Raw genomic sequence first — 23715 nt, forward strand, 5'->3', positions numbered from 1 at the left:
GAAAGCATTGTGTAGCTCACCATCCTTTTTGTTTAAGACCACACAATTTTCTTGAGCATGTGCAAAGTTGGGCTCGCCCTGTGCCCACGCTGCATAGTGCACCAGGCTTCCATCCATCCAACTGAAAAAAAACCCAACAACAAAACAGTAGCGGTTGCTCAAGCAATGTTTATGGAGCAGTTCAGAATAATCTACCTTAACTCACTAAAAAATATTTTTAAAAAAATTTCAGCTGAGTCTGTAAATTGAGTTTCTGTTAGAATTAAAAGACCCTAGATAATGAAAACTCTGCATGTCAAGTCAAAGAAACCAAAATACCTTTAACAGACATTATCTATGTATTCATAGCATGAATATTTGCTATAAAAATACTGTTTAAAACAGTTTTTATGATGTAGTTAAACCAAGGAGGAGTGCACATTTCAACACACAGTATAACTCTCTATCTACGTTTAACTCCCTTGCAGTGATCCCTACAGAAGGAACTCTTGCAGTACAAAACTTCTAAAACCGCTTTTTATGAATCTTGATGTAGCGTGTGTACCTACCTAAACTGTTGATCAGCATTCTGAATTAATCCTATGAGATATGACTCCAGTTTGCCATTTTTTAAGATCTAAACACAAAAAGATGTATTTTGGTTAGTACTTTGTAATATTTAGTAGTTATCTAATATGAACAAGTGCAAATTTAGTGCTATGGAAGCAAATAGATGAATATACACTGTATAGATTATCATGTGTAGTCACCAGGGAGGACCACTATTGAAGTAAATACCATACAATACATACTTTTTCTTTATTATAATTATTGCCATTTTCCCAGTTTTGGCTGCATTACTGGTATGAACAAAGCTTTCAAAGTTGTGTTCTCAATTTTAAAAGAAACAAGGAAGGTTTGAGAAAAAATTTAGTATAAGTTTTTTTGGTACTTTCTTGTTCTTAAGCAGCCATGTTATTCCTGTGTCTCAAGCTGTCTGTCCTATCCTCCTTTCATAACCTTTCCCACCTAATAAAACCAAGCATCTGATAATGTGAAACAGAAAGGAGGTTGTCTGGCTACTTCGCTATTAGGAAACCGAACAGGATTATGGCAGAGGTTTGAGGCAACATCCATGCTATTGAGTTGTTAGCGTGCCCCTGCCATGGCTTTGGCACGTGCCTGTCAGAATCGACTCAGGCAATGTGTAGGCAGCGCCCTTGAAATACATGAACAGTTTTGATATGTGTTGCAGGAAAACTGATTCATGAAGGTCCTAGTTCATCAGTCTCTGACCTGGTCCAGGCTAAACCTTTCTTTGAAAAGTTGTTTTGTTTGTCAACATGATACAGGATGTTACCATCAAAGCTACACTGGCAGTAGCCTCACATCTACACGTAACACTGTATTCTGGAATATGATATTCAGATGAGAGATAAGCATCCTGGTAAAAGGACAGTTTTCTCAGTATACACCTAATCTACCTGTTCATTACCTCTGTTTGGTCATGGGCAGAACTCTATTTAGATTAGAATATACAAACATATATCCACCCTAGTAAATGGTAAATTTTTTTGCATTTATTTCCCTGAAAAGATGTTTTATTCTATAGAACAAATATTTTATCGTTGAACCTTTAAATCTAAGGCTAACAAAATGTACTATTATTATGCAACAAGCACATTCTCCCGTACTTCACAGTGTATGCAGCAGGGTTTATAGGCCATATATGGTATAACATAGTCAAATTTCCTCTTACGTATTTCCACAAAAATTTTCTTTTGCTGTTATTTCCAATAGTAACAAGATCTCCATGATTGCTTTTGCAGAATGTTCTGGCTTTCTCCATAGAGGTCTTTTCTGTGCTGAAAAAATATTGTTTGTCCCCTTTTAAAATCCAGCCATCTTCAGTGACTTCATATGCTGCAACACAGAAGAGGAACCTCTGTTTTCTTCATAGTCCTTACACAAAGCTGCTGTTGTTACATGATACCAGCCTTCAGATGAGATAAAATAAACAGAAGCTTACCAGCAGGAAGTCCCAGAGGTTCTGGTTTCAATGGTGTCCCTGTAATGAAAGGGAAAAAAAAAATTAAGATGTAAAATATTTCCCAAATATTGAGCCAGTATAAGAGTTCAATTAGTGGAAATTATCTTAATGTCTATCAGTTTTCTATAGTTTACATATTCAGTGCAGAATATATTTATCTAGTATCTTTGGTGCAGAGCAAAAATGGATGTTTATGAATAACAGATGCATTACAGCCTTACGTCTGTCTTGGGAGATTTTTGGTAAGTGCATCTTTACATCCTGAATATTGCCTAAATTAGGTGACTGAAGTATTTGTTTCTGAAAGAAAACTAAAGAGTGAAAATACTTTACTTCAATGTTGGTATACTTTGCACAATAGTAAGAGGTTCTTTATGGACACTGTCTTATATCTGAACAAGAAATTTAAATATTGAACAAATTTTAGCCTCAAAATATTTTAAATTTTATAAGTGTTCATTTTTTGTGAAACTGCTTTGTGAAGAATCACATTTGACTGAAAATCCAACAGCTTTTGAGAAATAATTTAAATGGAAATTTTCCACATCACATTGCGTGGGATATTGGAACAATGTATCTTTAAACATGCAAGGCCAAGAGCTATAAAAATGTAAAACAAATGTCACCTTTATAATTTTTTTCTACAGGAATTCATTGTAATATTTGCATTGCTGTATGTGTAATTGCATTAAATGAAGTGTGTGACACACACTTGGGTAAAAAAAAAAAGTCATGTCATATTTTAAAAATACTAGCTTTTATGTTTGTTAAAAAGATTTAAAAGGAAAATATATACATCTGTTCTAGAAGTACACACTATTATGACTATTTCAGCATTTTTCAGTATGACATTATACACTGCTGACTAATGATGGTAATTTCTTCAGGCTATGATTTCTGCCATTCATACACTAATAATGATTAACAGTATGCAACTACTCTTGACACTTTTGCTAATGATTTTTAGTTGTGCTGACCATGCAAGTGAGGAATTACAAAGGAAGTTACCAGGAAAAGTATCTTCAAAACATCTCTTTGAGATAGATGCCTGTAACTGTGACTTTTTAAGCATGAGAAACTGAGACAATGTGCCTTGGTTAGAGTCAGATTATTTTGAATAATTCACCAGCACAGAAATTATCTTATTTAGAAAAGTATAACTCTAAACATTAATCCTTAGTGCTTGTGTGAAAGAGCCTACAGAGCCACCAAAGCAACAATCCTGTTAGTCTTGGAAGCAAAATGTGCAACTCAATACAAAGCTATAATTGATTCTTCTTTTATTTCACTGGATATCTTTCTCAACAGTAGTTACACTTTGAAAAAAAAAAAAAAAAAACAACCACAGAAGTATAAACATAGAAGATTTTGCTGCTGAGGAAGAGAGGAAAATGTGAACCTGCCTATTGTCTTAAAGTATATAAATTTTTAAGCTTGAATTACAGCAATTTTCATTACAGCAAGCCTGTTGTTACAGGAGTTTCTTTACATGTCATGTTACAAAGAGAATGATTCTAGTATGCTGGTAGCCTTTTTAAAATTACAGTAGGTGAGTAATGTGTCCTTGTGTAGCATTTAAGCTACACCTGAGCAGAGGAGTGAAATTTCACTTCACAAAGGATACAGAGATTTAAAGTATTTTTTTTTCCTTTTTTTTTTTTCTTTTTTCAAATTGCAATCCTCTTTTTTCCTCTCTGCCTCCTTAGCCCCATCTTGGAAATTCCCTACAGGTAAAAGTTCCAAGAAACATACAGTTTCATGTCAGTCAAAGCTGCTGTTTTGACAGAAATCTGCTTTCGGGCAGAGCAGTGGATTTTACCATGTAAGACCTTGAGGTTGCTTTTGCCTTATCTTCTATGATTTGATAATTATATAAACAAATAAATTTTCAGTAAAGCTTTTTTTTTTTTTTAAATAAAACAAATAGAAGTTTAACACTTAACACTTGAAACATTGTATTCAGAAGGTATTTGTATGTCTAGACCTATTTTTTATTATGCAAAATTTCTGTGAAATCAACAAAAATTTCTACAAGCATGTGTGTTGGGTTTGTGGGCGGGGTGGGGGGGGTGGGACGACAGGTTTTTTTTGTAGTAGGGGAAGGGCCACCTTTTGAGAGTGAAAAACTCCCCTGGCTCCAAGGCAGAGACCCCCCCCAGCCCAGACTGGGCCTATGAGCACCAGAGAAACACCTCTGAATCCATATTTGTGAGGAGAAGGACTGTCCTGAAAAGAAGAAGGTGGAGAGAACCTGGAGGAGAGGCCATTGACCTGAGCAAAAGATGACCAGCAGCCTAAACAAAGAGAGAGCTTCGTTGCCAGGAGGAAGGAGGAGGAGGGGGAGGACAGAGGACCTCAGACACCCAGTTCAACACCATGGAGTAGGAGAAGGCAAAGCAGGTCCCTGCAGCCCATGGAGCTTCAACGGTGGAGAAGAGACCCACATGTAGAGCATGGAGGACTCAATGCTGGAGCAGAAAAGCTGAGCCTGAGAGCAAGTGTGACTGGAATTGAAACACTGAGAGTTGCTCGATGCCAGAGCGGAGGTGGACCCCCAGAGTGGGGGGTGAGTCTGCAGCCCATGGATGTCCCCATGCTGGAGCAGGGAGCTGAGCCCAAAGAGGTCTGTGACTCCATGGGAAGCTCACGTTGGAACATCTTGTACCTGGACTTTCATGCCGGGAAGAGCAGCAGAGGTGAACTGAACCCCCATTCCCTTCCCCCTGTGCTGCTGGGGGGAAAGGTAGAGAAATCGGGAGCAAAGTGATTTGAGCCTGGGAAGAAGGGAGGGGTGGGGGAAGGTGTGTAAGATGTGGTTGTTATGTCTACTCAGATGAATGACAATTAATTAATTTTTTTTTCTTCCCCAAGTTTCAGTCTGTTTTGCCCATGACTGTAACAGGTGAGTGAGCTGTCCCAGTCCCCGTCCTAATCCATGCCCCTTTGTTGTGACTCCCATCCCATCTCACCAGGTGATGATGGGGGTGACTGCAGGACCACATGGTCCTACTACAGGTCAAACCACCACAGCATGTAACTTGCAGAACTTCTTGTTTTGATAGATCCAGCTTCAATTTCTTCCTAATGTGAGTTTAGACTAAAAAGTAACCTACCCTTCTTTATTGCACAAATCCAGTTATGACTATATTCACAGTGCTCCATAATCCATGTAATGGAAGAGTCTTCACTGATTGCTCCACAATATTCAAATCCAGTATTGTAAAAATAATTATTTTTCTTATAATTCACCTACAGAAGAAACACAACTTTGTTTTTTATTCTTATCATAAAAGGAAAAAAGTTGTACTTTGGAAGGAAAGAGAAGTAGCACTGACATTTCAAACAGCTCCTCACTTTTCTGCTGTGGCTGCACAGCCTATGTGGGCTATTAAAGCAATATAGTCACTCAGCAAGAAAAAAGAAGGGCTCTGGGTGTACGCAGCGTTTAGCAGACTCCAGCAGTCCCATAAAAACTCAAATCAAATCAGGTTATAAATCAATAGCAGGGGAAAGGGTATATCACCAAAGACTAATAAAAATCAGGAGAGACTTTCCTCATCTATTCCTCATTAAGATAATAATCTCTCTAGATGTAACTAATACTCCACATTACCACTTTTGTGATGGTATAACGTCAGGGTTTATTGGCCTTTTCCTTTTCCAAACTGATTTGAAGAATAATAATAAAGAGCTATCCAGTAGAAAGGTAGATATTTTGAGGAATTCTGATACAACTTTCATCAACAGCAGTCATGGAAACAGGTCCAATAGAAAAAAAGTCAGAACAGAAAGAAACTGGGATGGTCAAACACTCACCGGGGATCCATCACTCCAGGAAAGCCCACCATCAGGATCCAAACACTGCAAACCTGTCCAGAAAGGCTGAGATGATGGGGATTTTTTTCTAGAGTAGAAAAAAATGTGACATAGAGGAAAATGTATGTGGTTAGCTCTGTTAAATTTTGCATGTTACTTGGCACAATAACTCTCGCACTTATTGCAGACTTTAGAGTTTTAAAAAGAGCAAAATACTGTTGGTCAGCAAACTCCCATTAGCAAGTAAGTGAAGTTCATGCCCTAAAATTTTCTAATTTGCAAATGGTTGTGATGAAACACAGTACATTGTTTTTCTTCACTAGGGCTGTAATTATAGTGTTCTGTGAGAAATAAAATGTTAAGATTTGCTGAAAGTCACAACTTAGTTTGAAAATGGTTCACTGAACAAACTTAGAAATGAGTCTGAAGGAGAAGCATTCAAAAGATTTGCTTGTTGGGTTGGGTTGTTTTGTTTTGGTTTTTTTTTAAATTTAAAAGATTTGCAGATGTCAAATTTTAGGAACTCCAAAAATGTATTTGAAAATGATACCCATATGAAATATTTTCTCAGATTTTTTTTCTTATGACTATGATGATAAACAGATATAGATTCAATTAATTATCTCAGGAGCAACTCAGTAATATTTTTATTTATTCCTATATAAATATTCTTACAACAAAATATCAATTATTGGAAATTTTGTTTACTTACATTATTAAGTTTTCTATCACTGTTTGCTCTTCTTCACTTCTAATGGCAGCTAGGTCTCCTCCTATTTGTCTGCAAAAATCTCGGGCTTCAAACCATGTTTTCTTTTGGTTTTCTTCTCTCACAAAAACCTATAGATAAATTTTAAAGTAGAACACGGTGTTTACAGCATGTTAAAAATAAATCTACTGACTGCCTTATAGAAGCAAAATAGGAAAATGTTGCATTGCAATTATAAGTTATAATATAGATTAATGAGTATACTACTTGGGTAACCTCATGTATCACTGATAGAGTGATAATTGCAGTGATTTCCATGAATAGTTGTGTAAAGCTTACTACATTTGTGCAATAACGTGCCATTCTCTGAAATTTAGATGCCCTGTGTATTTGGTGCTCTTCTGTCTCTTGAGTAGGATTATTGGAAGAATTAATACTTACTCTGAAGCATGAATGAGTGCTATTGCTTGTATCCCAACCTAAGGGACATTTGGAATCAGAAACAGTTTCTGGAGCAAGAAGAGTAGTTTTTTCAGCTGTTTTTTTGCAGATAAATTTTGCCTTTACTTCACAGTTTTGAATATCCCATAGTCCAGCTGCATTTCCAGTTCTTAAGGCAACACAACCAGCTTCATTCCCTTTGTGAGACATAAAAGAAAATTGAAGTGTGTTTTAATGTGGTTCCCCCGACGTTTTTACAGCTCATGTGATTGATCCATTTAGAAAAGACTGTTTTAAATACTAAGTGTAGTGTCTACTCAAAGGAGGAGCTTTGTAAAAAGAGGAAACCAGCGAGCAGAGTTCATCATCTTCTCTTCCCTTTGAAAAGCTTTACAATTTTGAATGTGTATGAACATGAGTGCATGAACAACCTCCTGCCTGCCTCTTTCCTATACCACTCACTGCAAGGCTAGCACCCAGGCTGGAACAGATTTCATCCTTTCTGCTCAGTTTGATTTTGTTCTTGAAAGCAATGAAGAGCCAGAAAATAAATATTTTCATGGCAGCTTGTTTCAAAGGCAGAATGTTCGTATGTATATTCATGGATGTGTTTCAGCAAAGTTGGGAAACAGTTTAGAATTACAACACAGAAACTTCATTAGTAGCATAAATGGCATAATACCAGGCATAGCCGCATTCCAGTTTGTGTACAGAACACCTTCACCAGTCACCCACTTGAACATCCCTTGCTCTTCCATGTCTGAAAGACCAATCCAAAAATACTTCTCAGAGCTCAGACCTACAAGGCTGGTCAGGTAGGCTTGCTCATATCTGCAATGACAAGAGTCAGATGAGGATTAAGTCTAGTTTTCCCTTAATCTGCCATTTCTCAGTGTCCTAAACTACACAAACCTAGAATGAATAGAGTCTCCATGAGGTTTCCTTTTAAGTTGAAATATGTTGCTTAACTGGATAGCAGGTAGACTAGCTGCAATATCAGGTGAAGCCATACTATACTGAAAAACTTCTCCTTACAGAACAGAAGCAGCTGTGGTCTGTTTTTTTCAGAGGAAAGTACTGGAAAACATGGATGTGTAGAATCTAGTTAGAAAAGATCTACTGTATGTACTTGTTGTTTGGGGTTTGTTGTTGTTGCGTTGGGGTTTTTTTCTCTAGAAAAAGGATATTCTGGTTTTCTGGTTTCACACTTTTTTCCCAAAAAGTTCTCAGCTGTTTTATAAAATTCCAAGATTATTGCATCAGATGTACAGTTTTTAAACTCTTTTCATACCTGTCTCTTACACTTGTTAAATAACCACTGCTCCTTTCACAGGTTTTCTTTGCTTCTGAAAATGTAACAGAGGTGTGTCCAACCAGGTAGCAGTAAAAACCATGCCTTTGCCAGCCCTGTCAAGAACATGTGGAATATATTTGCAATAAAAAGTGTGTATGTTACAGTGCTTGAATTTCAGTGTCAGCTTATAAATCAACATATTTTTAATATAACCTAATGCAGTAATATATTAACTTGAATTCCAGTGGACTGATGGAAATTGAGGTTAATGAACATCCACAAATAAGAGATTTAATGCATATGAGTCCCCCTTTTTTGACAACTAGTAACTGGTAAATTTTAACTGATAAAAAAGTCAGAGGTGCACAGAATGGAGAATGTATTCAGAAGCAGGTGAATAAAATACTTCCTTGCAGTGTTATAGTGAGATGCTGACTCAAGTTTCCTGATATTTCTAGGCTAAAAGAACAGTAGCTAATTAATTGATTTAACTCATCAGCTCACCTAAGAAGTCTGACTGATGAGATACCATAAAAACTACTGAAAAGCAAAATCCTCAAAATTACAGATGAATTCAAAGTCACTTTTCCCTTCTATACCAGCTCAAGATTTTCTTGCTGTGTCTGAGAAAGGTAAATAAAATCTGTGTTCAGTATTTGGCTACTGCATAATTCCATCTAGCGCAATGAGTCTCAGCTCTGTTCCCCATATGGGGTTGTGGGAAATGTTACTAAATATAAAACAGTAGTAAATAAGAAAGCAAAAGGAGAGAGAAAAGAGAAGAAAAAAAAAGCAGTAAGATAAAGTAACTTGTTCGAATCATTCACTCATAAAGGTGATTTCATTGTTTTGATTTGGCTTCAACAGTGAGATTTGTCATTATGTTTCATGTTGCATCATCTCACATAGACCAGAAATGGTTCCCAGTCTCTACTACGTCTTAGATAACTCCAGAAAATTGTAGAACAGTATAACAAATGTGCAGAAAATCGCGGTAATGGCTTTAGCCTCTTTCATGTACAGTTCTGAGAGATAATGGAACTGACTCTGACTAAAAAAGTTTCAAAATAACTTTATTTTAAATAAGGGAATATAGTGAAAATTATCACCCTGAATTTGATGTGCAATCACACTTGTTAGGAGAAAAAAAGATAGTTTCAATGTCAAGTGGAGCATGTGAAAAAAATTTATTTTTGCTAACCATATTCTTGGTTATGTTTTCTTCTTACCTTCAGGCAGGCAGGATCAGTCTTTACTGTCCTAGAAACTCCTTGTAGTGGGTCACTTCTGCAGATGTAACCTAACTTTCTATCACAAGCACTGTCTGCCCAGTATCCATCCTAGATGCAGTTTGTGAAGAAGGGAAAAAGGAGTGAGGTAGGACCTGTTTCCTTTAGAAACATTATTTATTTATATACTAAATGTCGCTTCAACGGGAGAATAAAGTTCTGTACTTTTTAATGAATTCCAAGTATTTGTGCTTAATTGTGAGGTTAAGTTAAGCTAAGTATCATGGGCAGACTGTTAATATTTATTTGTCATATAACATACACTCGCAATCAGATTTGAATATTTATCTAGTTATCTCTAATTTTGTTTTACATTTAATTTAGAACAACTATCTTTCTGAGTGAATAAAGATACCATTCCCTGATTTGTCTCTAAGCTGCATTCATAAAAAAACCTAGAAATAGAAACAAATATCAAATAGTATAGTGCTACATAAATGTGGAATGATTCTACCTCTCCTGCCATAATGACACAATCTTCTTGCCCATTGATTGCATGGGTTGGCTCTCCAGGCAACCATTTGGTATATGTCACAGGAGTCCCATCACTCCACTCAAAGTACATTTGAGTGTTGAGGTCATTCAGACCAATCCAAAGCTCATCCACAGCTTCTAAGAGCAGAAATTCATCTGTGTTAGTACCTGAATTGAACCAGTCCATAGGAGAAAGATTTTATAGAGATGTGCTGAAATTGCCACGTCACAATACAAAGTCATCTAAATTAAATGACAGTGGACTTTATTTTAAGATCTAATTCACATTCTTCTTTCAAGAAGTTAAGAAATGAGGTACCAGCAGGAAATTAGATTCCTCAATTTTATCAGTGAAAGACCATTACTATATCTACAACTACAAGGTGTCTGAGGCAGATAATCTGTCCAAATACTGCAGTAACTAGAGCTGTTATTTCCTTAAGTGATTTCACGCAGTGAAAAATGAATTAAAATAAAACTGAAGAGAACACTAATGATTCCTCTTGCAGTTTGTTTTGTTTTTTTTTTAACCTGTATATCTGTGGGCTTCCCTATAAATATTCATATCAAACAAATAAGAAGGTTTTTTTAATCCTGTAAGATTTCTAGTAATATAATCCTTGAGTTGTATCAAACACTGCCCTGTAGAAATACTCACTGTAACCAAGCTGAGACAGTATGAAACCATGCTCCTCAGGGTTGTGGATGCTGGCCAGATTGCCATTGCTCTCATTGCAGGAAATTAGGGCTTCTCTCCATACTCTGGGGTCTCTATGAATCATGAAACAGTGATGTCCATAGGGCAACCATCCTTCTGGGCATTTAATAGGCTCTGCATACCCTTAAAATCAATAGGTGGTATTTCAGGTTTTCAAACAGCGCAAACTGAAGTCTAGAATAACTGCGATTACATTTGAAATCAGTTAATTAACTAATTAGAATGAAATCTGAGTGATTATAAGTAAGCAGTACTTCTATTCATTCCGCATACATATGAATGAATACATTTTAGTCAGTTTGCTATTGCACACTGTACTTTTACAGAAAACATACTGCATTTAAACAAAAGAGGAAAATAATGGAGCCAGTGGTAACTGAGCTTCTGTAGTGTGAAATGGTTGTTTTTGACAGAGGAATATTTTGGAATTCCATGTATAGTGTTTTCACACAATATACCCTATCCAATTATGTTTTGCATATTTCATAAAAGCATTATTACTGCATCACAAGTAATTTTCTGCTTTCCATACTAAGTCTCATTAAATAAATAAGTGAAAAACATGGTAAAAAATTTGGTCTGAAGGAACTTGCTCTTTTATGCCATCTTTCTAGGTTACAAGCAATCCCACTGAGAAAGTTTGAGCGTATTGGTGCCATCTTTCCAAGACTTCAGTGATAAGCCCTGGTGTTTTCATTTAGAATGCACTGCTGGAAGGGTGAGGCGTCTCTAACTTTATTTTCACATCCATGCAGTCCATGATGCTTTTGTGACAGTGTATGGTTTATACCAGTGCCTCTGGAATCATGAATAGTAACATGAAATAAAAATTGCTTGCATGGTTACTAGGTTCCAGGAACATTTACAGTATTTAAAAATATTTGGTTAAAGAAATAACATTATGCTTTGTTCCGTGCCATTCATCAAAGCAGAACAAATGAGAATACTTTTTTTTTTTAAATTTAAGCCATGAAATTTCATTTTGTGACACAAATTCTATCTTTATCAAAGGGTTTTTATTTGCTTGACATACCTGATGGAAGAATGAAAGGATCCAGTGTGGAGTTTTCCTTTTTACAGATATAGCCAACTTTCAGCTCACATGGCTGGTTTTCCCATTTAGCATCTCTTCTGGGATTTAGTACTGCACAGAGTTTCTCAGGCTCAAGCTCAGGGCTTCCTTCATAGAATAAAACCAAACTATTTTTATGTAGCACAGGTTTTATGTCAGCAGCTGAAAAAACAATTTGCTTCCAGCCTTTTTATGTGTGAGTTACGGACTCATGACTTCATTGGTACAGTTATTTTTCTATTGGAGATAAGGAAATGTAATTTAAAAGTACCCATCAAAACCTTTCTTTAGACACTTGTTGCATAATTCACACTTTCTGATGTATTTGACTGCAGAATAGTGGTCTCAAAAATAAGACATTTCTTTAAGTTTTGTGGAAACTGTTGGCCTGCACAGAAGAGAGACTAAACTTTGAGCCCACACTGATGGAAAGGCTGCGGCAAGTCCTTTCCCTGTCTCCTCACCTATTTAATCAGCCTGTGTATAGGGCATTCCTCAGCCAAACATCTGCTGAGGAATATGTAGCTCACAAACAGTTGCAGAATAAATTACGTTGTTGTCCACTCAGTGGGTGCTGGACTGAAGACGTACCTGGTGCTGCTACAGTTGCAATGTTGTACACAGACTGTAGGAAATCTGCATTCATAGTTTTACAGCTCATGAAACATGTAGTTTTATACACAATTTGTGGTCAGGACCCAGTTATGCTAATAGTAAGAAGTAATGAACTTAAACACTCAGTTACGCTCAAGATATCAGAGAACACTGAACTAATATCTTTGGCCAGGAACAGAATAAGTCAACATGTTAACACAGTTCCTATTCAGACAAGGAATTTTGCAGATGTGAAGAGAGAAGAGCATTCTTCAGAGTAGGAGCCATGAGCTGCTAAAAATAAAAAGAAATTTTAAAATCTGAATATTAGAGTTCTAGCTCTGCATTGTAGAGCTAAACCAAGCTCATTGAATGAATATTATTTGTTAAAAATATGAGACAAAAGCAAAATGCCACCGATCTCTGGGATATGTTGTCTGACTGTCAAGTAGGGAGTGGCGGGAACCTAGATTGGTCAAAGCCTGACAGGGTAAGCTTCCTCTTTATAGGAACATGTTAAAAAGCTTCTAGTTTCTAAAGCTGTGTTTCGCAGAGCACAGAATAATGATATGTAATTCCTAAAATAGAAGATAAGGCACATCTATTGGATGAGGCATACCAAATCACATGTGAAAACAAATCTAATTTCCACAGTGCCCTTGCAGGGGAGTATTTCCTTTCTATGTCAGGTTCTGGTCCAGAAGCTTTCAGTGGTGTGCTGGAAAAATAAAGTTACACTCAGGCCTTTTGGAAAGGTTCTTTCTGCATGTCCCTTTGGCAATTTGCCTGCAGATTTGCTCCTAAGCTGAGCCTCCTCACATGCCCTCACACTTGCTGTGTATCTCTTCCCTGCCTGCCTCTGCAACCAGCCCTCCAGGAGGTTCTCCATGACAGCTGTCCTTGGGGAATGGGCAGTGTTTTCCTCTTTTCAGAGAGGTCTACAGTGCAATTACTTTTTTTTTTCTTCTTCCCTAAAAGATAAAAATTACAATAATTTTGCAATAGACTGGAAATGTGTAGGTTAACTCATCATATCAGCCAACATGTGGGCATAAAGGAACTCCAAGGGTGTGGGCTGCTTGGCCTGAGAGCCAACTGCTCTTGTCTGCAAGGCTTAAGGAATTTGGCCAGCTCAGCAGAAGGTAGAAAACCCTGTACCAGACTCAGTAACTCTGTGCTTTCCCTTCATCTTCTATGCTAGATGAAATCAGGTGGCACCTTTGAGACTTGGAATATGTGTGCATTTATTGCACGAGCAAACATGCAGTATTTGCTGCAACCAGCTGTTGCCATGGCAACCATTAATGACTTTCAAAGATAAACTGCCAATGCTGTGAACTCTACAGTTGCTCTTGAATGTTAAGGAGGAGAGAAAAAAAAAAGAGGAAATGTATAAAAAGTGAAGGGGAAGGCTTTGAAAGACTGATGTTCACTGACAGCTGAGTCCTTGCAGGATGCGGGGTCTGATAACACTTGTGAAAGTTGAAGAGATGCAGATGTTTTAACTAACTTGAAGGCATTCCTAGCATGCTACAGCTCAGTTAGTGCTTTTCACTTTATCTGCTTCTGATAGGAGATGAGTTTATTTAAGTCTTCTGCTTCAAACTCCTTGTCATATATCCAGTGAAGAAAAGTATTATTCTCAGTTTTTTAATCTCACATGTCTCATAAGACTCTCAACTCCATTTCCTCATGGAAAATAATTCCAAAAACTGTTGAAAAAACAATTACTACCTTGTGCCCAGTTAAAAAACAATTACTACCTTGTGCCCAGTTAAAGTATCTGAAGGGAATACCACCGCTCCACTGCCAGCCGCTGTTGAGATTCAGGTTGTTAAGCCCAATCCAGAGAGAGGATCTCTTGTTGTCAATCAAATCTAGGTAATCAAAAGAGTTGAATTCTAATGAGATTTGTTAGGAAATCCTCCGAATTTTCAAAGTTTGGGGGAAGATAATAAATGTCTATTTAGTGATTTCTAAGTTCAGTAGAGGAACCTTGTTTACTGGTAATAAACTCAGAGAGTTTATTCTGTGGTTAATGGGTAGAGAATGGCAAAAGACTACTTATAGCGTATTAGTTTATATGAATGTAATGCTCTTCTACAGTTATATGTAAGCAATAAGCTTTGAAAACTGAAACACTAAATTGCTGTTGTTAATATTTATGTTACAAGTTTGCTTGAGTGTGATGCAATTGATACAGGACCTTTGTTCTACAGAGTCTGTGCATGAATCCAGAAAGTCTTTAGATTTTTAATAGTTTCGTATAGAACTTGTATGATATTTCTAAAAATCTATTTAATTAGATATATGTGAAAAATACTGATTTCTTAACACAAAAGTCTAGCTCCTGTAATGACTTTCCTTCTTGTAAGATCCCTTTCTGGGACCTTTCTGGTGATTTTTTGAGCTTGAAACTTTTGCTTAGTTAGCTGGAAATTCTTAAACTTTCTTTCAAAAAAAAAAAAAATAGAAATAATTTCAAATGGCAATTCCACAACTTAAATTTCCAATGATAAAAAGCTTAATTTACAGTAATTGTGTTATTTCTCTAGCAGAACATATACTATTATTGCATCCACTCTTAATTGTAATGTGATTAAAGCACTGAAACATTTGTAATCAGTCAAAAAAACTAATAGACACTCATTTTACAGTCTTGCTTATTAGTTCACCTCTTAGATACATTTGTTCATGTATCTCTGTGACACTTAATAATTCTGCATTCTGCTGCTGGCAGCTCCTCCTTGCTTGGTGCCACGTGAGAGCTGACTGGTAGTTTATCTGGTAGTAGGTTCCTGTCAAAGGATCTGTACTCCAAAATCTGTCATTGCCTGTGTGAGAGAAAGGAGATTTAGTATTGCAGTTTATTATAGGCATCTTACACAAAAGATTATGAGAAAATTTAACTGCAACCTTACTTGTGAAATTAGATTCTGGAGCAAATAAGGCTTAGACCCCGAAAACCATACTCTTCCCTTAGCTTGCTCTTTGTTAGGTAAAAAAGGGTTTGCCACTGACATTAGCAGAGATGGGCCCTTCATTCTTTTTTTTTCAGTTTTCCCAGTCAAATCTGATCATCTCTGGGTGAAAAAATAGTGTAAAGAAATCAATAAAGCAAAACTACACCTTGGTCATTATTTACCCTGAAAACTTGTTCAGCAGCACATAGGCTATGCCCAAATTAATTCTTGTCTGAAATAGAACTGAAATGCAAACATTTATAATGATGAAAAGTTTTATTTTCAAACTATGCCATCATTAATTACATTTGCAATGTTACAGCCTTGGGATAGTGTGGCTGGATAGCTGCCTGGTGGAAAAGGACCTGGGAGTGTTGATTGACAGCCAGCTGAATATGAATCAGCAGTGTGCCCAGGTGGCCACAAAGGCCAATGGCATCCTGGCTTCTGTCAAAAATAGTGTGGCCTGCACGACCAGGGAAATCATTCTTCCCCTGTACCTGGCACTGGTGAGGCTGCACCTCGAGTACTGCATTGAGTTTTGGGGCCCTCATTACAAGAGGAACACTGAGGTGCTGGAGCATGTCCAAAGAAGGGCAATGAAGCTGGTCAAGGGTCTAGAGTACAAGTCTTATGTGGAACAGCTAAGGGAGCTGGTGTTTAATCTGAAGAAAAGGAGGTTGAGGGGAGACCTTATTGCTCTCTACAACTACCTGAAAGGAGGTTGTAGTGAGGTGGGTATTGGTCTCTTCTCCCAAGTAACAAGTGATAGGACAGAGGAAATGGCCTCAAGTTGAACCTGGGGAGATTTAGATTGGACATTTGGAAAAAATTCTTCCCTGAAAGGATTGTCAAGCATTGGAGCAGGCTGCCCAGGGAAGTGGTGAAGTCACCATCCCTGGAGGGATTTAAAAGATGTGTAGATGTGGCGCTTAGGGACATGGTTTAGTGGGACTTGGCACAGTTAGGTTTATGGTTGGACTTGGTAATCTTCAAGGTCTTTTCCAACTGAAATGATTCTATGTTTTTTAAAAATTTATTCCTTATTTCTAGTCTGCATATATTTCAGGTAATTGGGATTTAGAAATTGTCCTCAGAGAGCTCACTGTTAGCTTAGCTGTTCCCTGGGCAAGTGTTAATAAGCTGTCATTACAACTTCCCCTGACTTTCTCTTTTGCTGAGAATTAGATATTGAATTTCTTGAATGATTCATTAGAAGAAACGATTTCTATTTTTTATTATGTCTCTTTATTCTGATTCACTTCAGATATTTAACATTCTTTTTTAATTGTAGACTCGAATGTTAGTGATAGTGTCCCAACAATTTTATAATGCCAAATAATTAATGTTTGCCATTTTATATAATGAGGATATTCTGGGATTTTTTTCAAGCTACTGCATACAACATTGCACCAGGAAATAATCTTTGGTAATATCAGTGAAAATAGTGGTGGTAGTTAGTGGCTGATAATGAATTTAACCTGGTTTCCCGGTGCAATACTGAAAATGACAAATAATGAGTCTGTGGTATAGAACTGAGAAATTAGGTCTGAGACAGCATTTTTAGTATCTTCATTAACACTGTATTTTGCTGTCCTTCATTCTGCACTCAGATGCACATACATTTATCTGTTCAGATAACATTATCTTGCAGTGTTATCTGAAACATTACAAGGGAAAGGCTGATGGTGCTGCTATTTCAATAAGACCTTTGAACCAATATTGTTATTTTATGTCTTTCAGAAAACAAAATATATCCTCCCATGGACTCTAGACCAATCTTGCGATACAGAAGAGGGTTTTGCATGGATAGAAAAGGCTATACTACTGTCACCACAAATAGCAATGAGGCAAGGAGACAGGCTGTGAGTAGGGTTTCGGTTTTCAGATTACGTTATGCTGAAGGTAGTCATATTTAAAGCATACTGGTCTTTTCTTGAGTGTTAGCTACTGATGAACACACCCAGACAACTTTCAGCCTGACTGTAGACTCATAGGAAACATTTTTGTTTCTTCTGTAGGAAGGTTAATGATTGGACTCGATGATCTTAAAGGTCTTTTCCAATCTAGGCAGTTCTGTGATTCTGTGAATGTTATGGCATGGCAGAGACATTTTTGAGTAAAATAAAGTCATTACAAGGTTTTTCCCTTCCATATTAGTAGCAGCATCTCAGTATTGATATATTTACTTAACAGTGTTTCGTTATAGCATCTATGTTAGCATTTGAGACTTACTGCCAGTTGGACAGAACCCATACAAATGGTCTGCGTCGAAGTCGGGGCTTGTTGCACACCAGAGCAAGCCATCTGACCTGCCAGTGGCTGTGCATCCGGTGTACCATTTACCACTCAACTGGAAGGGGAAGACACATGGAGCTCCGTTGGCGTTTCCTAACAGTGTAAACAGATCTGAAGAGGCAAAAGAGAAATTATAATATAGGTACAGGAATCTAGGGGACCCAATTGTCTACATAGCTGTACTCTCCAGAAGGGTATGTGGAGAAAGTGTTACAAGTGTTACACCAGTGTAACCGGGGACCTACTGTCACCAGCAGTGTCTTCCAAGGAACTTCTGGGTAGGTCTTGTAAGTAAATTTACTATTTACTTATGCCAGCTGTAATGGCTTGAAATAGAGCAATTTCATACTGTAGTCAAGAACTATGAAAAAACTGTAGTGATTTTTGTCTCATATATTGAAAAATAATTTTCTAAAAATAACATTATCTTGTTTTTCATGTAGCTTAACTTCCCATCATTCACTAAAAAAAAAAAAAAAAAATAATTTATTTAACTGTTAAATGTTGTGGGGCTTTTTCTTACCTGAAATCTTGTAGAGGAACTGAATGGTTGTGTGCATGGAATTATTTCCTTATATTTACTGTAGAACTATTAAACATAAAGATTTTTGCCTTTCATCCAACCATGCTTATACAATTTCACTACTAGTAGTATACAGTTAAATAAAGCACTGATTAAAGGTAATAATTAAAAACACTCTAGATCCACCTTTTGCTCTGAAAGTAAAGAAGAAAAAAACAATGCACATTTTGCACATAGTGCATTCTCTCTGAGTCTAAGCACCTGTATGTCTCCAGGATGGAGGAAAGCAGGTCTGAGAATGGAAATGAATCATCCTCCAGTCTGACATTGCCTGAGGTGGAACAGCTGGTGTTAGACTAAGGGGAGCAGAAATCAAAGGATCCCATCCGTGAGTGTGGTAGTTTCACTGGGCTAGCCCTTGGCCAGCAGCCAACACAGCCATTCACCCACTTCCCCCCACCCCCAGGGGATAGGGGAGGGGATTGAGGGGGCAAGGAAAAGGAGGCTTGTAGGTTGAGATAAGAACAATTTAATAATAGAAATAAAAGAAAACTTAAAATAATACTAATATTAAAATAGTAGTGATAATGATAACAGTAACAAAATATACAAATGAGTGATACCCAGTGCAACTGCTCACCACCTGCTGACCAAGCCTGTCCCGTTCTCAGATAATGATCCCGGAGGAGCGACAATCCCGAACTGAAACCGCAATCCCGGAAGAGCCCAAGTGAAAGCCAGAAAGAGCCAAAAGAGGAAGAGACCCTCACTAATGTACTGGACATGATGTGATATGATATGGAATAGCCCATTGGCATATCCAAACAACAATTTAGTTTATTAATTTAAATATTCCTCACCCCCTTGTGCTTGTGGACTAACAAAACATGAAGTCCTTCACTTCCAGCGACAAAAACACAAACACTGGTATGTTATCAGTGTCTCTCATAACAAATACCAGGCTGACAGCAAAACGCAGCACTATTCTAGCTGCTAAAAAGAAACCCAGCTCTGTTCCAGCTAAAAACCAGGACAGTAAGGTAAACAAGTGGGTTCAAGACACCATCAAGATAAACCTTTAAACTTTACCTTCATGGCCTTTAGAACACAAAACATCCATGGTTCCATAGATCTTCCATTTATTCGTCTCTGATCCTGTGTTCAGCATGATATTGTCTTCTTTTCTTTTGCCGGTACTGATAAATAAATCTTCCCCTTGGATTGCCACGGTTGCATTTCTGCACTCCCATTTCTGGAATTCACTTTTCTTGTTGCAGGGGTACAAAGAAATTTTAGCCTTTTTTTGCTTGTACGGCACTCCCAAACATTGTGCAAATGCCACGCTCATCACCTGGTGATTAGACACCCACCTGAATTTTTGTAACTCAGTGTTTTTGTTGCAAGCACCTGTTGTGACTGCTTGTGAACTCTGAGCAATTACACAGAGCTCAGTATCCTCATTATAAATTAAAAATATTTCATTATCTGTAAAACAAAAGAATCAATGTATTTATGGTGAGCATATGGTGAGGGGAGCTTGTGAAGCAAGATTTGCTTTTGATTCTACGCTGATCTGACTCATGGCAGGAGACTGTAAATTTGAGTCACTTTTGCAAAGATCAAACAGCATTTTCAAGAGTTTTATTTCCTTTGGGGAAGTAAAAATAAGTGCAGCTCATATAAATACAATACAGGGGAATAAGAGCACATAAAATACATTATTACAGCTTTAAAAATGTTAGCACTATCATGGAATTTTTATGAGTATAGTGGATTTTATTTTTCTAAATCCCTCCTGAAATACACATTTCTTTCAAGATTTTTAAAAGAGATCTTACTGAAAATTTGGAAGTTTGCCGTCATTTCATGCACTGTGTATAGATTTATCTCATGTTACATACATCTCCACAGAGCTGCATTTGTGCTTAGTATGGTTAGTGAGTGAGACTTCTGTGACTCTTACTTCTTCTGTAATTGGCATGTTCTGTTATGGTTTGGGGGTTTTTTTAGGATGAGAAACTGTGGAATAGTAACTTCTTATCTTGCCTTGTTCCAGTATCCTCTCATTAGTATGTCTGTTATAAGAAGTCAACATAATACACACAATCATTTCACAAACATCCTCACAAGAACCACTACTGGCAGTATATAGAGGTAAAGATACTACAGGTGTGTGCCTGTGCATCGCTATGGAAAGACAATATGTGAATGCTAAACTAGTTAGTTAACACTCCCAAAGGATTATAGGCGGCCTAATTTAGCAATCCATCAAGCCAAGTGGGCCCTTCTGCAAAGGGCTGCCCAGTACTGCAGTTGTGCTGCCAAAATGTAAAGCAGGTCGTTCAGTGTTGAGTATCGATCTGTGAACACAACTGCCTGCTTTTCAAAACATCAGGTAGTGTACAGCTCCCACTGGGTTTGGGTCGTGGGGGAGTGAAATCTGAACTACAGGGAACATTCTAGGACCTATGGGACAGGAGGGCAAGGCTTTGCCCTCAGTACTCTGTGCCTCAAATCCCCATCTGGAAACAGAGATGTAGCATCCCATCCATATCCATCTGAGAGAATAACCACATTAGGGACAGGGAGACAACCCTCCAAACACTAAAGTTTTAGAGCAAGGGTAGGATGTTAGGGCACAGCCAATGTTGAGTAGTGAACAGAGCAGAAAATATTTGGGGAATTCTGGGAAGCTATGACCACAATAGTGCTTGTTAGGATATCTGTATTTAATGCTTGAGCTCTCCCAAAAAGGTCCTTTACTACTTTGACCAACTTAGTAACCAATTAGTAACCTATTTGCAACCTTAGTTTCACTTCTTCAGATCTAAATTTGCAGCTAAAACCTAGGTTCTTCTTTCTTTGTCCTTTTAGACAAAAAGTTTTAAATCTTACTAAATACTTCTACTTCTTACTGCTAACTAAATAAGTGCTTTGTGTAGTGCACTAAGTTTCAGCTATTGCCCCTTGTAGTATTTTTGGGTCTAATATGATTTCTTGCTGGAAACTGTGAGGTTCACGCTTTGGCTGTCACTTGGGTTTGGGTCCCAGTTCACAGAGCAGAGGGGGGATCCCCCAGGCTATAGCTGGCACAGTGCACACAGCACAGTGCCAGCTATTGGAAGCTGTGATTTGTACCCCACTCTTTCACAAATCTAATGAATTGAAGGATAAACAAAAAATGTCCTTGAACCTTATCACCATCCTTAAATCAAAAAGGAGCTCTGATCTGTCCTTGGTTAACTTCAGAGCCTTAATTATGCCTCTCACCCTTACTTTGAGAGCCACAGTGGTTATTCCGGGGCTGTTCTTGACTCTGACTCTTTTAATATGTTTTTCACTGTCATCTGCTCAGCCACATCTCACATAATCCACAAGGTTCATCTCATCCCACACAACCTCATCCTAAGGCTAGGAGATACACATACAGCACCTTATTTAATTCCCTTCTCTTACTTTTTTCATAACTCTGTCACATATACAGACAAGGACTATGGAGCACACTGTGAAGTCCATCTACTTCACAGAGTGGATGTAACCAATAATTAAGCTGTATCCAAAAGGAAATCTTAATCTGCATACATAACTGTGTCCTGACTTCTCATTCCCAGCTTTACTCCATCTTGATTCTTCCCCTCTCTTTAAAAGTGAACCAACACCTCAGTATCTGCATTTTTTTTAAACTTCTGTGGACCACTCCAGTTAGGATTAGTATGAAATGCAGGGCAGTCAAGCTGTGTGAAAATCTTAAAGAGCCTGAGAAACAAGCAAGACAACAAAAACGCCCACTTTCACATCCATTTTTGCAGGGGATAAAAAACAGAGACTCACCGACTGTCTGAAAAGCAGTATGAATGAAAGAGAGGAAAACTAAGAATATAGAAAAAGTCAAGTGTTTCATTTCTTTCTTCTTGTTCACAAAGAGATGAGCTGAAAGTAATTGCTGCAGTAGAGATCCTTAAGGAACCAGTTGGTGCTGGCTTCTCAGTTTTGGAGAGTTTTAGTTGAAAGAGAAAACTCTGAGCTCTAAATAAGGACATATCCTGTCATGTGGTATTTTGGAATCTATAAATAGTTTTAAAATCCAAACTTTGCATCTGAAAGTGGAGTTTCCTTCTGTTTGAATTCAAGTGGCAAAATTTAAACAGTTCAAGATAATTCTGCTGAATTATTTTTAACTTTCTTGGATCTGCTCTGGGATTGTAAAGTTCAAACCCTCAAAGACAAATAAGTGAGGAGTGCACTTTAGATGGATGTATTTTAAATCTCCTGCATACATACCTGGGAATCTCAGAAAAAAGTATATGTAAATTTCTTGGCTAGATAGGTCTTCACTACTGTGAAAGATGTATTCGTTTAATTTGATGCACCAAGCAACGCAAACTATTTCAGTGTGAAAAATTAACCCAGACAGGACAATTTAATTTTGCTTGACAAACTGGGCACTATTTATTCACTTGTCTTTTATCTTTTCCAATTTATCAACTGGTAAAACTACTGTGCTGTTATTTCATGGGAATTTATCTCAGGAGAACCAGTAAAAATTAGCTAAATCTTTACAAATCTTTCTGCTAACCAGTGATTTTGACAAAAAAACTGCCTTTCAAAATTATTTAATGCATACAGTACAAATTAATTGCAATACTTAATAATTCTTTTTTTGTACCATGTATAAATGAGACAAGCAAAGAGGAATCTTCTGTAACATTACAAATGAGCTGCAGCCCTTTATTAAGTGGTAATCAACTTCAGCTATGATGCAAAAACTCTTACTTGTTTTGAAGGAAAAGGAGGAGGATATTCAGCAGAAGTTGCCCTTAGAATTTTCTCCCTTTTCATGGTTTATTATGAAGACAACTTTCACAATATATTCTGCAAGGGCAAAATATCATTTAATGTGAGAGAAAAAAAAACATTTACAAAGTATAGGGTCTTCAGATCTGTGTTACCTATATCAGCTACGAAAGATATCCGAATTATAAATTGTATCATTTTTGAGTTTGAGGTTTTTTTAATCTGTTTACTCTTTTCATTTGTCTTGCCTTTATTGCTAGCCATCAAACAGCACCGAATCAAATTCAGTGTCAGTATATACAAAAAAGATTATGTGTTGTAACTTACATGAAGGAAAAAGAAAGGTGTAAGATCAAGGGTACTGTCAGTAAAAATAACTTGAGTACAGAATTCCTTTCATTCCTTATCCTCTGCAATATATTTTGTTTGACTGAAATATCTACAAACCAGCAGTTCAATGTCATGGGAGTCTCTCCTTCCCAGTGATCTCTCCTATACAGTTCTTATGTACTTTCTAAGGATCTGTTTTTCTCAGAGATTATTGAGGTATATATTTTTTTTTTCAGTCTGTCATAGACAACATAGAATTCATAGAAAACTTAAAAAGCACAATAAACCTCTAAAGCATTTCTCTACCAAGACACGGTGGTATGCCCCACTGCCCTACTGGCCTGTAGCATAGATACAGTGCTCAGTTGTCA

At 37.3% G+C, this 23715-nt stretch overlaps 1 protein-coding gene across 1 annotated transcript in view; it reads right to left on the bottom strand.

Moving 5' to 3' along the window:
• Nucleotides 1-22121, bottom strand: part of LOC104532459 (macrophage mannose receptor 1) — a 34598-nt gene extending 12477 nt beyond the window's left edge. Inside the window, exons 1-19 of the mRNA XM_010177681.1 lie at nt 22052-22121; nt 19310-19705; nt 17635-17808; nt 15112-15270; nt 14200-14313; nt 11804-11950; nt 10711-10893; nt 10033-10190; nt 9519-9629; nt 8287-8402; nt 7678-7826; nt 6996-7192; nt 6558-6685; nt 5846-5933; nt 5143-5278; nt 2009-2047; nt 1739-1902; nt 549-616; nt 21-121 (exon numbers count right to left, since the gene is read on the bottom strand). Coding sequence (XP_010175983.1) covers nt 21-121; nt 549-616; nt 1739-1902; nt 2009-2047; nt 5143-5278; nt 5846-5933; nt 6558-6685; nt 6996-7192; nt 7678-7826; nt 8287-8402; nt 9519-9629; nt 10033-10190; nt 10711-10893; nt 11804-11950; nt 14200-14313; nt 15112-15270; nt 17635-17808; nt 19310-19705; nt 22052-22121 — 2698 coding nt within the window. The remainder of the gene's footprint in view (nt 1-20; nt 122-548; nt 617-1738; nt 1903-2008; nt 2048-5142; nt 5279-5845; nt 5934-6557; nt 6686-6995; nt 7193-7677; nt 7827-8286; nt 8403-9518; nt 9630-10032; nt 10191-10710; nt 10894-11803; nt 11951-14199; nt 14314-15111; nt 15271-17634; nt 17809-19309; nt 19706-22051) is intronic.
• Between the last annotated feature and the right edge of the window lie 1594 nt (nt 22122-23715).

Source organism: Antrostomus carolinensis, unplaced genomic scaffold (genome assembly GCF_000700745.2).
Source record: "Antrostomus carolinensis isolate BGI_N321 unplaced genomic scaffold, ASM70074v2 scaffold3631, whole genome shotgun sequence".
Lineage (NCBI taxonomy): Eukaryota > Metazoa > Chordata > Aves > Caprimulgiformes > Caprimulgidae > Antrostomus > Antrostomus carolinensis.